Here is a 16,355-nt window from a genome sequence, read left to right on the forward strand (position 1 = left end):
GGGCAATATTAGCACTCCTTGGGTAAACAAATTGCATGCAAAAGGCCGTTAACTTGGACAACAATGAAAGCAGTAGCTGTGCCAAAAAAGAAACTGAGAAAGGAAAACAATGAGCTGACACCCCAGGGCCCATCCTTTGCCTAAGGGTTGGTTTAATGTAAGTAGAGCGCCTGCAACACTACCATGTTGGGCCCTGCTTTGAAAAGGTTCAGCAGGTAATGTAGATGCTGTTCCACGAGGGTCGCCAGTGCCTAAGATGACACTGTTTCGCATAAAAGCGGCTATTGCAGTGCCAGGGTGCATATTCACAGGTTCTCCCTTGACTCTGGAATTAAAAACGCTTAAGGGTGAATACAAGTATGTGCAAGTTTGTGTGCTTTGGTACTGAGCGGGGGAGATGACTGGTTCATGAAGTCGTGCTAGACCAAACCGTATTAGGGCAGAGTGGAGCAACTTTAAGGATGGGTAGATATTGCATTAAATTGGTTCGAGTAAGTTTAGTGGAAAAACAGCACCACAGTACAGCTACTTGAAGATTTCTAAAACAAAGGGCAGTCATTGGTCAGACGTGCAGGGTTAAAAGCCAGCTGTGGCATGGCTTTCATAGTTTTTTGTGGGCATGTACATTGGCTGAATAGTGGACCTGTGTAGCCTTATTAGTCTGAGCTTACCTCTTTAAAAGTACCGGTTCCTCTGTAATTTCCTTTCAGTTCTTTCAGAAACTTTCGTAGAAGAATTATTGAACGTATAGAGAAGCAAAGCTTTGAGGCGATCTGATTTCCCTGAGGAAATTAGTATAATGCGCTCAGTCCATTAGCTTTAAGGCTCAAGTCTCCCATACAGTAGAAAGTGCTTTAAATGTTTGTTGGTTGTTGGATATTATAGAATCTCAAATTAAAATCAATGCAATAGGTGTCACATTTGCGAGAGTTATAACTATTGGCATTGTAAATGACAAAGCTATTAATTTCGCTATTTTCAAAAACAAAACCGAAATAAAAAATGTGTCATTTACAATACCAATAGCTCTAACTTTCCTAATACGAGACCTATTGCATTGCAAATGCTTGTTTATCTCTTGCAATGCGTCATCGATATGTTTACCAAATAATAGATCGCCGTCAAAGGGCATGTCCAGAATTTTTGTTTGGGCTTCAGGGCGAAAGTTAGTGGATTTCAGCCAGCCCTGACGTCTAAGGGTAGTTGCTCCAGCAAGTTGACGAAATCCCACATAAGCTATATCCATAGAGATGTCGATGACTTCAGAAGCAATTCTTTCACCTTCCATGAGAATTTTCTTTGCTTCTGTTTTCTTGTCATCAGGCAGATACTCTATATAAGGTGAGATGTCCAACCATAATTGTCGATCCTATCTGCCTAAGATAGCTAAACTTTTCAAAGCTCGAACTGTAGCGCCCGCCATGGTGGTAAAGCGTTTGCCTATGTTGTCATGGCGCCTACCATCTTTGTCAGGTGGGGCTGTTATTGGACGAGAAGGATTCAGAGACTTCCTCTGCGCTGCCTGAGATAACAGAGTCAGGTTTGGGGTGACCAGAAAGGCAGGCAGGGGCATCATCTGGCGCCTTGTATTTTTTGTCAATCCTGGGGAGAATCGCTGGAATTGAAAACTGAGTCTTCGTAATCTTCACCCCTACCTCCCAGATATGATCAATTATAGGAATTGTCCAAAGGGGTCACCATCATCAGACTCCTCCAAATAATGGCTAGGAGGTAAAGGTGAAATGTGAGATACATCCTGGTAAATTTGCCTGAAAGATGTTAATTTGGAGCTCAAAACTGGCGTAATTTGCAAGGACGTGGGTCTTTTACGCTTCAGTGTAGCCGAAATATACATGGATGGTGAATCAGATTCTGTGGAAATTGCTGTAATAGATTACACCATCGACGCTGTAATCATGGATGACGTCGACGGAAAAGTCAACGTCGACGATGTCGTCGACGTCAAGGTTGTTGTCGTCGTCGACGGCGAGCTCGTCGTCGAGAGTACAATCTTAGTCGACGGTGGGCTCGTCGATGATAGCATCGTCCACGGTGGGCATGTCAATGATAATGTTGTCGACGGTGAGCTCGTCGACGGGACTTGTAGCATCATCGACAGGGTACTCGTAGACGAAAGGTGAATCATCGTCGACGGCATAGTCGACGACGCAGCAGGCGTCGACGTGATGGGTATTGTCAACGGCGATGGAATACTCGTCGACGGCGCCGTCGACTGGGTTCTCGTCGACGATAGCATTTTCTTCAACGCTGAAAATCTACTCACCTTCCAACAAGATTTTCTCGTCGACGAAGCTGTTTTAGACATCGACGGAGGCTCAGGAAGAGATTTTGAGGTAGTTTTCAATGAAACTTTCTCCAGATTTCACCTCAGCAGAGAATGAGGATTTCTCTTTTTTTGAGTAAGAGTGACCAATCTCAGAGTGAGATTTTTTCAGAGTCTTACTCTGCTTTTCAGGTGGATCTCCAGATCAATCCCTCTTCTTGGATAGAGGGGTGAAGGCTTGAGGACTTACACTGCCTTCTCCTTCAGATACCACCTTAGACGACGCCTTTAACTTCTCCAGCCAAACCAAAAGACGTCCCTCTCGATCCTTCAAGGTCTTGACAGGAAAGGTTCTACAGATCCTGCAATCCTTGACCTTATGAGCAGAGTAAAGGTAGTAGATACATTCTTTATGTGGATCCTCAAAGTGTAATCGCTTCTTCCCACATGAAGAACAGGCCAAAAACAAACTTTTCTTGGAAGAATCAGAAATTTATTTCTCTCAAGAAGTAAAGGTTTAAGGAAAAAACTGAGTAGAGCTCAGGGAGACTCCCTAACACATGAGGTGCGGTAGAAAATCTGAGGGTTTGCCTCTCTGTGGGGAAGGTTCTAAGAGGGTGCTGCTTCCTGATTGGCTGGTTTCCAAGTTTGGTTCTTTTTGCTAAAGGACTAAGATAGGCTAGTGTAGTGACTTTGCTATCTACAATAGCATATAGTGTGATGTTATTATGACTGTAATGTATATGTTTTATTGTACCGTGAGACTCCCACCTCGTCAACGGGGATGATTCTAAGCATGTGAATCTATGAAAGATACCCCAATCCTGTATAAAAAAGTAATTCCCTATAAATGAGCAGCAGAAGAATAGAAGCCAGCCAATTAGAGATGGCAAAGAGGCTGTGCTCCAGAGGGGGAACCCAAACAGGATGGACAACCTGGGAAAAGGCAATCCATTGATAAGGAAGCAGGCAAGAATGACAAAAAGCAAACTAACTTTCCCATTGGTGCAAACAGGATCTAGAACAACATCCATGTATCCTTCAGGATTGCCACAACCCAGCTCCAATTTAGTAAAGAGCTGGAAAAGTAATAGTCTACAACCAATCTCAGAACCCGGCATCTGCTCCCAACACTGATTAAGCCTGTACAGCACTCTGCTGCCTTTTGGCTAGGTAGAAACACCAAATACATTCAAGTTTGATGTGGAACCTGGGAAGGGGGAACAAATCCAAGGACTACGAAGAGTGGGTGGAAGATAAACCAATGTCAAAGACATGGGTAGGTATGGCCAGACATTTACACCACTGGTCGAGGTTCAAAATTCCATGAAAAAGATTTTCCCCAGAGGAACTTTTGCACAGACTAGTAGAAAACAGAGTGCTGCGGCTAGTCAAAGCATGGGTTAAAGTCTATCACGGTAAGAGAAAGGGTTCCCTTAAGGCACAGATAAAGACAGGTATAAAATAACGTACCTTATGACTTAACAAATACATACAACAAAATATGGAAAAGTTAAAAATCCATGTATTTGAATATATTAAAAAAACAATCAATAGGTATAACTAAACTAATTTCCTGAACTAAAACAAGATAAAATTGAAACAATACATATAATTGCGACCTGCACAATTACAAGCAGACAGAACAGTTAAAACATACATTTGTTGGATACAGATTTGTATATTCTTTCTCTGCTCTAATATCACCAGAGTAGTATCACTACTAAATCAGCGTATCTATTATGGTGTTGGAGACTTGAATTATACGCTTTAGGTTGCGTCGACGCGTTTTGGTGATAACTCCTTATTATGATCACCTTTATCAAGACATAAATTTTGTCTGCCAAAACCAGAGGGTATGTAAAATCGCCCTAGGAGTAAATGTCATGCAGAAAATTAGCATCATTTTTAACTCAGTGGACTTATAACATTACTGTAGTTAATACGTGGAAAAAAATCACAACATGTTTACAATTCATTGTCTTCTGTCATCTCTATTACTTATGTTGGTTACAATGGACACCATTTTTTTCTCTCTAGGTTAACATGTACATTTTTTCAAAATATTAGAAAAACCTTAGAAAAACAGAGAAACGATTTACTAAAAGTGGCTCATGGCTATTGACTTTGTCGCTCTAAATTTGGCCACATGGTTTATCGACAATAAAGGTTACTGCAAACATATCCTGTATTTTCCCAATATGTCTTGAGCTAACAAAGCAGTAAGTGAGGCTATTTATTCGGAAAACGTTTTAGAACCCCTAATAGGTAACCCTATTATCCTACCTAGATTCCACAAATAAAGATTTTTTCTAGAAACGCAGGTAAGGGGCACTTGGGGCCTCAGATTTCACTATTCTTGAAACAAAGTGGGGGGTACGGGTCCACTAAACCAGTTGAATTGTAACAAAGAACACCCAAGTTTCAGAGATAGACGTATGGGGTAGTCATATTAATATCAGCTTACCCTGGGATAATATTGCCGATCCTTTATAGGGATCACTTCATGTTTCCTAATTGGAGCGTGGGCTTCTGTAGTCGCCTTATACAATGCTGCTGGTAGTAGTATATTTCTGTTTCTGTGTATTATATGCAATCTGATTGCATACAATACTTATGGTCTACAACACAACCATTTTTCCTTGGTCTCCTATGGTGAGGGGGACAACAAAAGATCGCATTTATTCAGAACTGGTAGGCATGAATCTAAACTATCTCTTCTATCCCTAACAATGTAGCATTATAGAAGATATGCATTAATGCAAAACTCCACGTTACCACAGAAACAGAAATATACCACTACCAGCAGCATTGTATAAGGCGACTACAGAAGCCCACGCTCCAATTAGGAAACGTGAAGTGATCCCTATAAAGGATCGGCAATATTATCCCAGGGTAAGCTGATATTAATATGACTAGCCCATACGTCTATCTCTGAAACTTGGGTGTTCTTTGTTACAATTCAACTGGTTTAGTGGACCCGTACCCCCCACTTTGTTTCAAGAATAGTGAAATCTGAGGCCCCAAGTGCCCCTTACCTGCGTTTCTAGAAAAAATCTTTATTTGTGGAATTTACCTATGAAGGGTTCTAAATCGTTTTCCGAATAAATAGCCTCACTTACTGCTTTGTTAGCTCAAGGCATATTGGGAAAATACAGGATATGTTTGCAGTAACTTATTGTCGATAAACCATGTGGCCTAATTTAGAGCGACAAAGTCAATAGCCATGAGCCACTTTTAGTAAATCGTTTCTCTGTTTTTCTAAGGTTTTTCTAATATTTTGAAAAAATGTACATGTTAACCTAGAGAGAAAAAAATGGTGTCCATTGTAACCAACATAAATAAGTAATAGAGATGACAGAAGACAATGAATTGTAAATATGTTGTGATTTTTTCCACGTATTAACTACAGTAATGTTATAAGTCCACTGAGTTAAAAATTATGCTAATTTTCTGCATGACATTTACTCCTAGGGCGATTTTACATACCCTCTGGTTCTGGCAGACAAAATTTATGTCTTGATAAAGGTGATCATAATAAGGAGTTATCACCAAAACGAGTCGACGCAACCTAAAGCGTATAATTCAAGTCTCCAACACCATAATAGATACGCTGATTTAGTAGTGATACTACTCTGGTGATATTAGAGCGGAGAAAGAATATACAAATCTGTATCCAACAAATGTATGTTGTAACTGTTCTGTCTGCTTGTAATTGTGCAGGTCGCAATTATATGTATTGTTTCAATTTTATCTTGTTTTAGTTCAGGGAATTAGTTTAGTTATCCCTGTTGATTTTTTTTTAATATATTCAAATAAATGAATTTTTAACTTTTCCATATTTTGTTGTATGTATTTGTTAAGTCATAAGGTACGTTATTTTATACCTGTCTTTATCTGTGCCTTAAGGGAACCCTTTCTCTTACCTAGGTTGATTAACCCCATTTCCCTTGGCCTACTCAAGGGGTACCTCTCTGTTTTTTACAGTTAAAGACTATCACTACAAATTCCAGTACACGAACAAAGAACACAAAACAGAGCCAGTGCATTCCCACTTTTTCTACAATAACAGAAATGGAAAGACTAGTGTTCAAATACAAGTGAGCAGTCATAATACTAGCTATTTGGGAATTGCAGGTGATAGATGGGTTCAGGACACAACCGTATGAAACACAGTGGAACAAAACCATGCTAAAACTATCCACTATTCCCTACAAAAGCAGCAATTTCTGAACAAATATTACCACTGTTATAAAAAGGTATGAACATACTTTTCTTAGATCTGAAAAACAGAGGACTCTCTTCAGCCTCAAAGAGCTTAATGTCTGGGTTTTTGAATGAGTATTTCAATATGGAGGGGGTTCAGCTTCTGAAAGAATCTCAGGAAGGAATTTCATGGTGCATCTAGACTTTAAAGATACTAATCCCTCAGTTCCCATTTACGAACCACACAGGAGGGTTGTCTAGTTCAGATGACGAGGACAAAAATATCTTGAAGTTTATCTTTTAGAATCTTCAATGAGCCTTGGAATTTTACAAAGGTTTACAGCCAGTGGTAGCAGACCTTGAGGATGGTAATGTAGCTATATAATTTGATCTACTTTTAGAGGGGATTGCACATATTAATTTTACACTTTGGAAGAGTTGAAGTTCATCATAAATAGAAAAAAATTAATCTTCCGCAGAGGATTGTGATGGAACTCCAAATAGATTTAATTAAGGGTTGGTGAGTTTTTCCTCACACAATATTTGTAATATGAATATGATGATCAGATGAAAAGTTGTAGTGGTTTGCTCTTGCTGTATCACCATTTTCAATTCAGACAATCGTGATACACTTGTTACAATGACTCATCAAAGAAGACTATATTTCCAATACCACTGAACCACTGAGTCTTTGAGATGTTTTAAAACATGTATCTTCATAAAGACCTGTTCTTTTTGGATAGGACTGTACGTATTTCGGGAAGCACTCAATTTTAGCTTCAGTGGATCACATGGATGCTTGGAGCGCAATCTTCAGCAAATAAATGAATCTAATATGAGCATCAGATGTCCGGACGAGATGCAAAATGTGCTGACATCACAAAAAGGAGGTTTATCATCTTTGGAGGAGTTGTCTACAGCTACTAAAAGCTTATTTTCAGTGAACTCTTGTAAGCAGGATATGGTCTAATCCTTCATTCACTTGAGAATAATCAGATTAGTGGGCATTTACCGCTGTTTAGACCATAAACCACTATATGGGGAGATAGAGAATGGATTCATTTGAAGATGCTGGAAAAGTTATCAAGGACCTTGATGGCTTTTTTTAAGCAAAATGTTCCATATAATGGATCATTTTACAGAGTATGCAAATATGATTGCACATCAGCATGCACACGGTTTCAATGAGGTCAACAACTGCATCCTGGACTGGAAGTCGGCATAGATGCTACAAGATATAGAATATATTCTGAAACAACAAGGGAGCCCAAAAAAGTCGACCTGGGACCTTGGGAGTCAAATATTTCAAACAGTGGTCCCCAGAGAAGGGAAATATGTAAGCTATTAATAAACATATACTCAATTGTTGCTATATTAAGTGGACATCTCCAGCCGGACCGAGGTCAATTCTTTACTGGTAAGGCAATGTAGATGATAGTACACAAAAACGCATAAAGTGGGGCACAAGCGTGTGCCCTACTTAGCCGATAGAGTACAGAACAAGGGGAAAAAACAGAAACAACAAAAGGGCTCAGGCAAAACCTAAGGTTTGTTACACACAAGGAATAAACAGTGCCACAAGAACGAATTGCAAAATACACCTTTAAAGCAAGATAAACAGAAGTTTTGGGCGTATACGGTATTTTTACAATGTCAACGATGTTTCGATCCAGCGAAAGAATGAGCGGAACATCATGAGGACATAAATATCATGCCTGTGTAATTAGTGCCTCATATGCCGAGGGATAAGATTATCATCTTCTCTGGGGATTAGACATTCTGAAATACGGGAAATGCACTAGAGCCGATGGAATGTGGTCTGATTTGCGGCGAGGCCACGGAAGTGGCGGGAATTGTGTCAGGCCCGATGTGGGCCCAAAGCACAGTAAGAATGGCGGGGGGGGTATTTTGGTGCGTTATATATAGAATACCATTGCTTACCTACTAAATATATTGGATCACTGTTTGCCACATTGATTTAGCTGTAAGATCTCGATATGCTGTTGGCCCGCTGGGTTGTAGGCGTGATAGCTGTGTATGGGTTGCTATGCTCAAACGTGTGTTTACAAGCTGCCGGCCTCAGGGTTGAGGGCATAAGAAAAGCTGTCTGAACTGTGATTCATGAAATAAAGGTTGTTTAAAAAAAAACTACGCTATTTACCTGGGGTTGTGGGAGATGCAATTTTTGAATTGCTAATATCACTAGTAAAGACGCTGAGAAAGCATAATCTCAGTGTCCATCTCCTTAAAAGAACCATGAAGTGACTCGATGGTAGCTACCTTTTGTATCAAGGAAAACTTGCTCTTCTACTTTACAAGGGGGAGAGTCACCTTAAAAAGTAGCACTTTAATTTGTGATCATATTTAAATGCATGTTAAAGAAAACAGACCATTACTTTAACAATTAATTTAACTATATGTGGCACTATAACTTTAAGTAGTTAAACAAATTTACCAGAGATAGCTTCCAAAATAGGCAACAATGTTCCGATGTTTACATTCTTTAACCATAAATATTTCTTGTTGTATTAAGGAAAAATCATCCCCTGAAAAAGAAAAACAACAGTCATTAGTAGAGTATGCAGGAAGTAGAAATATCTACTCTCACATAAGTGGTTTAAAGAAATATAAAAACAATGGTGTTTTGTATACATACAATAAACATTTCTTCACAATTAAAAATCATCATCAAGGATTACCTATCCTTCCTTGGGGGGATATTGAGTTGTGGAAAGTAGGTGCTTGTGTGAATTGGTGCTATGCTGCTCCGGGATAAGGGGATGGTGCGCAGGGTGCGGGGAGAAGTGGGGGTGGGGGAGAAGGGTGGGGGAGGGTGGCTATTTAGTCATTTATTACATTTGTATTGCTTTTTATATTCTCCTCGATTTCAAAATGTAAAATGGTCAAAGTCAACTTTTGTATCTTTATGCAGCAGTTGTCTCTGGGGATCAGAGATCTGCATTATATGTGTAATCTTGACGAATAATTTTGGTTAAAAAAAAAAACATCATCAAGCAGCAAACTTCAGGCAACTGTTGGGCATATACATTTCTCAAATTGTACATCGTTCTTGAAGGATGCATTAAAAGCACACTGCGTACAGAATGTTCTGAAGTAGCTATAGCAGCTACCCTTCACTTATCACAGTTGGGCTAATGCAGGGATACTGTAAGCAAAGCTACCTTTGATCCCAACAAAAAGAGCACAACCAGAACAAGAGCATCATACATCCCATTATCCTCTTTTTTTTTTTTTTTTGGAGTTCAAATCTGCTTTATTGTATAAGATGAATCGTAATACACAGATTTTGTGCCTACAACCCGGAGGCCGGCAGCAGAAGGAGATGATTATTACACAGCCTTATGGCCGGCATCCCGGAGGCCCGGCGGCACTGCATATAGGTGGGGAAAGGTAGTAACACAGCCGGTGTTGCAGGGCAATTGTGGATGAGCAGCAGTAGAACAATGTTTTTTGAAAATTTTAGTTATGGTCATAACAGCTCAACGAAACACCCCAACGATGCAGTAACTAAGAGGCAATTCATGTCTGCACAACAGGATAAGTGGTGGTGATCTGGTGTGGCATTCCAGGTGAGCAGAGGTGTGCATAATACTGTAGCCGCGATTTAGAAAAGGGGGGTGGTGATGAACAGAGTGTCTGAGTTAAACAGACCACTCTTACCCAGTCCAAAGATCAGGGCTTGATCCATCACCGTTATTTATCTCACTGCCCCATCCCAGCTCAGAACCTGGCTATATGCAAATCAGTCTGTCCCTGGCCCAGTGCATCATGGGAACAGGGCAGACTAAACTACCAAGCCAATTCTTCATCAGAAAGGAGACAAGCTACCGGGGACCGGTTTCTGGCATTTCAGCCTTCTTCGGCCCGGCTTGCTTGAATCCTGATGGAGCAGTGAGAAAGGGACTCATGTCTGAGTATACCCTGCCACACCTATAGTGGCCAAAAACGATTTAGAAAAGGGGGTGGTGATGAACAGAGTGTCTGAGTTAAACAGACCACTCTTACCCAGTCCAAAGATCAGGGCTTGATCCATCACCGTTATTTATCTCACTGCCCCATCCCAGCTCAGAACCTGGCTATATGCAAATCAGTCTGTCCCTGGCCCAGTGCATCATGGGAACAGGGCAGACTAAACTACCAAGCCAATTCTTCACCAGAAAGGAGACAAGCTACCGGGGACCGGTTTCTGGCATTTCAGCCTTCTTCGGCCCGGCTTGCTTGAATCCTGATGGAGCAGTGAGAAAGGGACTCATGTCTGAGTATACCCTGCCACACCTATAGTGGCCAAAAACGATTTAGAAAAGGGGGTGGTGATGTAAATATTTTTGTCCACCCTAAGCGTGGAAGGGTATACTCAGATGTGAGTCCCTTGCTCATTGCACCATCAGGATTCAAGCAAGCCGGGCCGAAGACGGCTGAAATGCCAGAAACCGGTCCCCGGTAGCTTGTTTCCTTCCCAGTGTAAGAATTGGCTTTTGTAGTTTGGTTTGCCCTGTTCCCATCATGCACTGGGACAGGAACAGACTAATTTGCATACAGCCAGGTTCTGAAACTGGGATGGTGCAGTGAGCTAAAAAACGGTGTTGGATCTAGCCGTGATCTCTTGACTGGGTGAGAGTATTCTGTTTAATTCAGAGACTCTGTCCCTCACCACCCCTTGTTGTAAATATTTTTGTCCACCCTAAGCGTGGAAGGGTATACTCAGATGTGAGTCCCTTGCTCATTGCACCATCAGGATTCAAGCAAGCCGGGCCGAAGACGGCTGAAATGCCAGAAACCGGTCCCCGGTAGCTTGTTTCCTTCCCAGTGTAAGAATTGGCTTTTGTAGTTTGGTTTGCCCTGTTCCCATCATGCACTGGGACAGGAACAGACTAATTTGCATACAGCCAGGTTCTGAAACTGGGATGGTGCAGTGAGCTAAAAAACGGTGTTGGATCTAGCCCTGATCTCTTGACTGGGTGAGAGTATTCTGTTTAATTCAGAGACTCTGTCCCTCACCACCCCTTGTTGTAAATATTTTTGTCCACCCTAAGCGTGGAAGGGTATACTCAGATGTGAGTCCCTTGCTCATTGCACCATCAGGATTCAAGCAAGCCGGGCCGAAGACGGCTGAAATGCCAGAAACCGGTCCCCGGTAGCTTGTTTCCTTCCCAGTGTAAGAATTGGCTTTTGTAGTTTGGTTTGCCCTGTTCCCATCATGCACTGGGACAGGAACAGACTAATTTGCATACAGCCAGGTTCTAACTGGGATGGTGCAGTGAGCTAAAAAACGGTGTTGGATCTAGCCCTGATCTCTTGACTGGGTGAGAGTATTCTGTTTAATTCAGAGACTCTGTCCCTCACCACCCCTTGTTGTAAATAATACTGTAGCCGCAGCACAGCTTTCCTAACAATAGAACCACCAATAGCCGGAAGTAGTGACGTGTACGGAGCCCTGGAGTGTCGTCTAAAAGAGGGTATAGTAGCATATGGCGGGTAAGGCATAGGGTGTCAGTGTACAAGTAAGGAGGAGTGATGGGCTATCCAAGGGGGAAGATCTACGATGTCAAGCATCGCGTGAGGGTCCGGGGGGGGTGGGTAAGAACACTACAGCTAGAGGACAGGGGGTCCCTACAAGGATCATATAGAAAGGAAGTGTGTGTACATAAGTAGGGCCTATGGTCAGGTCCGGAATATGAGCCAGGGCACTAATCCGTGATAGGTTGGTCTTCCGTCGGATCTACATCGTCCGATCGTGCGAGTAGATAGCGCACCAGTGGATCCCAGATGTCGCTGGGCTGACTCAAGACAGGCAGTAGTTCAGCAAATGTTGTATGTTGGTCTTGGCAGTGGGTCAAGTCCGCCAGCCAGTCCTTAAATTTGGGCGCTCTGCCTCTGCCCCATCGGCACGCCACACGCCTTTTGGCCAAAAGGAGTGCGGTATCAATGAATTTCCGGCAAGACCTAGGAAGCTGCAGCGTGTTCCCAAGAAGGGTCACCAGTGGATTCATGGGTACTGTCTCCCCTACCATCTCCGCGAGAGCATCCGTTACCTGCCGCCAGTAGCATGCCACCTGGGGACATTCCCATGCCAAATGAAGAAAGTCGGCACGGTCGGCGCGACAGCGCTCACAGCGGTCATCCTCCGCCAGGCCAAATCGTCGTTTCCTCACCGGCGTGTAGTACACCCGCTGTAGGAATTTATAGTGGATGATTTTCAATCTGCTACTAGCAGAGATGCGGGAGGTGAGCGCACAGCAATGGTGCCATTGCTCGTCTGATATATCAGTAGCAAGCTCAGTAGACCAGCGCAGCTGGGCACTGGACTCCGGCATCAGAGCAGCTCCCCTGAGCTGGCGGTAAAGGCCGGAGACCAAATGGGCCCCGTCCTGCGAACACAATAGGAAATGTAGCGGAGGCAGGACCTCGGCCTCGTCGGGAAACTCAGGTAAGATGTCTCTCATCCCTGCACGCAGACGTATATAGTAAAAGAGCTCGAGAGGAGTGCGGTCATGCGTCGCAAAGAATAGGTCCGCCGATTTAAAACAACCGTCGGAGAACAAATCACCCCAGCAGGTAATATGAATCTTAGCACAGAGGTTGCGGAAACCTGGTTCCCACAAGAGGGTGAGATTAGGGTGATAAGTAAGCGGCAACTTGGGCGAGTAAAGTAGTTGGCAAGACAAGCTCTTGGTTATGCGGCGCCACGCATCCAAAGTACATGAAACCGATGTGTTCGGCGTAGTTATGGGTGATTCAGGGCAGTGTAGCAAACCATTGAGCGGGAGAGGATGCACTATCCAGTCCTCCACCGCTATGTGTGGCATGAAGGGGGTTGGAGCCATCCAGTTGTAGGCGAAGTGCGCCTGCGCACATTGGTAGTATGCTTCAAAATCAGGGACATCAAAACCACCCCTGTCGTAGGGGAGGGTGAGCGTGGACCACTTGAGCCGGGGGCCCTTGCCTCCCCAGAAGAGCCTGCGCAACTCAGTCTTTAGAGTCTTGAAAAAGAAAGCACCAGGGAAGTAAGGTATATTGAGAAAAAGGTAGAGAAAGCGGGGAAGTATCACCATTTTTATGAGTGATGCCCTCCCGGCCATAGAGAGCGGGAGAGTGATCCAGAGATCTACGGAGGCGGTCAGCTTGGTTATTGCCACTCCATAATTGGATCGCAATGTCTCGTCCTTGTCGCGAGAGATGCGGATCCCTAGGTATCGGAGGTCAGACCGACACCACTCAAGTGGATAATCAAGAGGAAAATCAGTAACCGCCTCTGTTAAGGGTAAAAATTGTGACTTGGACCAGTTGATGTGAACACCTGACACCCCGCCAAACATAACAAATTCTCTGAGTAAGGGATTGAGATGTGTCTCAGGGTGCTTAACATACAGCGTGATGTCATCCGCATAAAGGGAAACATCAATTTGACGCTGTAGGCACTGTACCGCTCCATCACGGTGTAGCTGAAGCAAGCGACAGGCAAGAGGCTCAACCGCTATGGCGAACAACAGGGGAGAGAGTGGGCATCCCTGCCGTGTGCCTCTGGTGATTGCGATAGGCTGCGACAGGCGACCATTGATCAGTACCCTCGCCGTGGGACGAGTGTAGAGGAGGCGGACCCAGGATATGAACAATTTGGGGAACCCCGTACTGGCTAGAACCGAGAACAGGTAAGGCCACTCGACAGAGTCGAAAGCCTTAGTCGCATCAAGGAATACGGCTGCTACAGGTGTATCAGGGTGAACCGTGCGGAGCAAAGAGAAAAGGGTGCGAAGGTTGTGGGAGGTGGGTCTGCCCGCCACAAAGCCAGATTGATCAGGCAGCACAAGTCTGGTCATTAGTAGCGACAGCCGGGTGGCCAATACTTTAGCAAGTATTTTAACATCACAGTTTAAGAGGGAGAGTGGGCGATAAGAATTGCAGGATTTGGGGTCTTTATCTGGCTTTAGGAGTGAGGTGATCACCACCTCGCGCATAGAACAGGGAAGCACCCCGTCGCAAAGGGATTCGGAAAATACCTTGCGGAGTACTGGGACCATGATGTCAATGTAGGCTTTGTAGAACTCGGCAGGTATGCCATCGAGTCCCGGGGCCTTGCCATTCCTGAGGGACATGATGGCCTCGCCGACCTGATCCAGTTCGATAGGTGCCGCTAGGAAGGCCCTGTCTCCATCGCTGAGCCAACACAGCGCCACGTCGCTGAGGTATTCAGAATAGGACGCGCCTGGCCCCGTTGTGGAGGTGTAAAGCGAGTGGTAATGCACCATAAAAGTATTAAGTATCACATCCGAATCCCTAACAGTAGTGCCGGAAGTGTCGGTGCGTTCCGGTATGGTATTATGCGCTCGCGGAGATTGCGTGAGCGTGGCGAGTGCTTTCCCGGGCCTATCTCCCTCGCAATACTTACGGGCTTGCCAGTGTTTACCACGGAATTTGGCCTCCCTGGCAGCCTCTTCCTCATACCTCGATAGCGTCTCCCTGAAGGAAGCATGGAGTTCGGGGCCAGTCTCAGACACCATGCGAAGTTCCAGAGCCCGCAGCTCCTTTTCCAGCGTGCTGATCGAATTAAGGATATCACGTAGCACACCATGGCTTTTGGAGATGCAATATCCCCTAATAGTGACCTTAAATGCCTCCCATATGTGTTCAACCGAATTTACTGATCCCTTATTTCTAGTGAAGAAGTCTGTTATCTCCTCCCCCAGTTCAGTGCGAAACAGGCTGTCAAGAAGGATGTCAGGGCGGAGTCTCCACTGCAGTCGCAGGCTATCCCACCCCGGTGTGCGGAAGTGTAACAAGACAGGACTGTGATCGGAGTATGTTCTCGGCAGGTGAAGCACCCCCACCAGCTCCGCAGCTACACCCCTGGTAACAAAAAAGTAATCTAAGCGTGCCCAAGTTCCGGTGTGTGAAGTGAAGTGTGTTCCCTCCCTCCCATGAGGGTGCAAGTGTCTCCAGATATCCAATAGTTCACCCTCCTCGATGACTCCCTCCAGCGCCTCTCGTGCCCTAGGCTTATAGGAGCAAACTCCATCCGCCCTATCTGAGGTACCAGTGCCAGGTTGAAATCCCCACCCCAAACGATGTGTTGTGACCCAACAGACAGAATCCTGCCCCATAGAGTAGTAAAAAAAGCAGGTGTATCGACATTAGGTGCATATGTGGTCACAAATGTGTATGTGTCACGGCCTATCCTGCCCCACAGCAATGCATAACGGCCCTCCCTGTCGATCAGCTCTCCAAACCTCTGAAATGGGACTTTGCGGGCAATGAGGATGGCAACCCCCCTCGAAAAGGTTGAATATGAGGAGAAAGTGCGGTTCCCAGCCCACCTGCTCGCGAAAGAGGTTCCACCCTGTGATGACAGATGTGTTTCCTGCAACATGGCAACTTGTACATGATGTCTATCAAGATAGGCAATGACATTTCGACATTTTTTGGCATTGTTCAACCCTCGAACATTCCAGGATAAGCAGGTCAATTGCGTGCTCGCAATCAAAGCAGCCATAGATAGAACAACAAGAAGCATAGCAGTGCCAAAAGAGGCAGCATGACAGAGCCACGCCCGCCCCACCAGCATCGGCGCACACACCAAAACAAAGTCCAAACGCGGAGTCCAGTCGATGAATGCCACTTGGAACACCCTCCCCCCCCTGCCCTCACCCACCCACCCCAGCATCCCAATCATGCCAGCAGCCAAGCAACCCCACCCAGCAGCCCTCCCCCCACACTTCCCCCCCCCAACTCTAGCAACAACAACATCAGAAACATCAGCAAGTCAAAGGGGATCACCCAGTAGGGGTAAGACAGAGTACGCACAGCCACTTCCCGGTCCCTAGCTCCGTTACTGTGCCGCCCTCGGTGG

At 44.5% G+C, this 16,355-nt stretch overlaps 1 protein-coding gene across 1 annotated transcript in view; it reads right to left on the bottom strand.

The window, feature by feature from the left end:
- The window catches only part of MAP4K5 (mitogen-activated protein kinase kinase kinase kinase 5), a 577,489-nt gene that overhangs the window by 459,673 nt on the left and 101,461 nt on the right, over positions 1-16,355 (bottom strand). The window contains exon 3 of the mRNA XM_086937299.1: positions 8,946-9,036. Within this exon, the coding sequence (XP_086793425.1) occupies positions 8,946-9,036 (91 nt within the window). The remainder of the gene's footprint in view (positions 1-8,945; positions 9,037-16,355) is intronic.

This window comes from Lissotriton vulgaris, chromosome 9, assembly GCF_964263255.1.
Source record: "Lissotriton vulgaris chromosome 9, aLisVul1.2, whole genome shotgun sequence".
Classification (NCBI taxonomy): Eukaryota; Metazoa; Chordata; class Amphibia; order Caudata; family Salamandridae; genus Lissotriton; species Lissotriton vulgaris.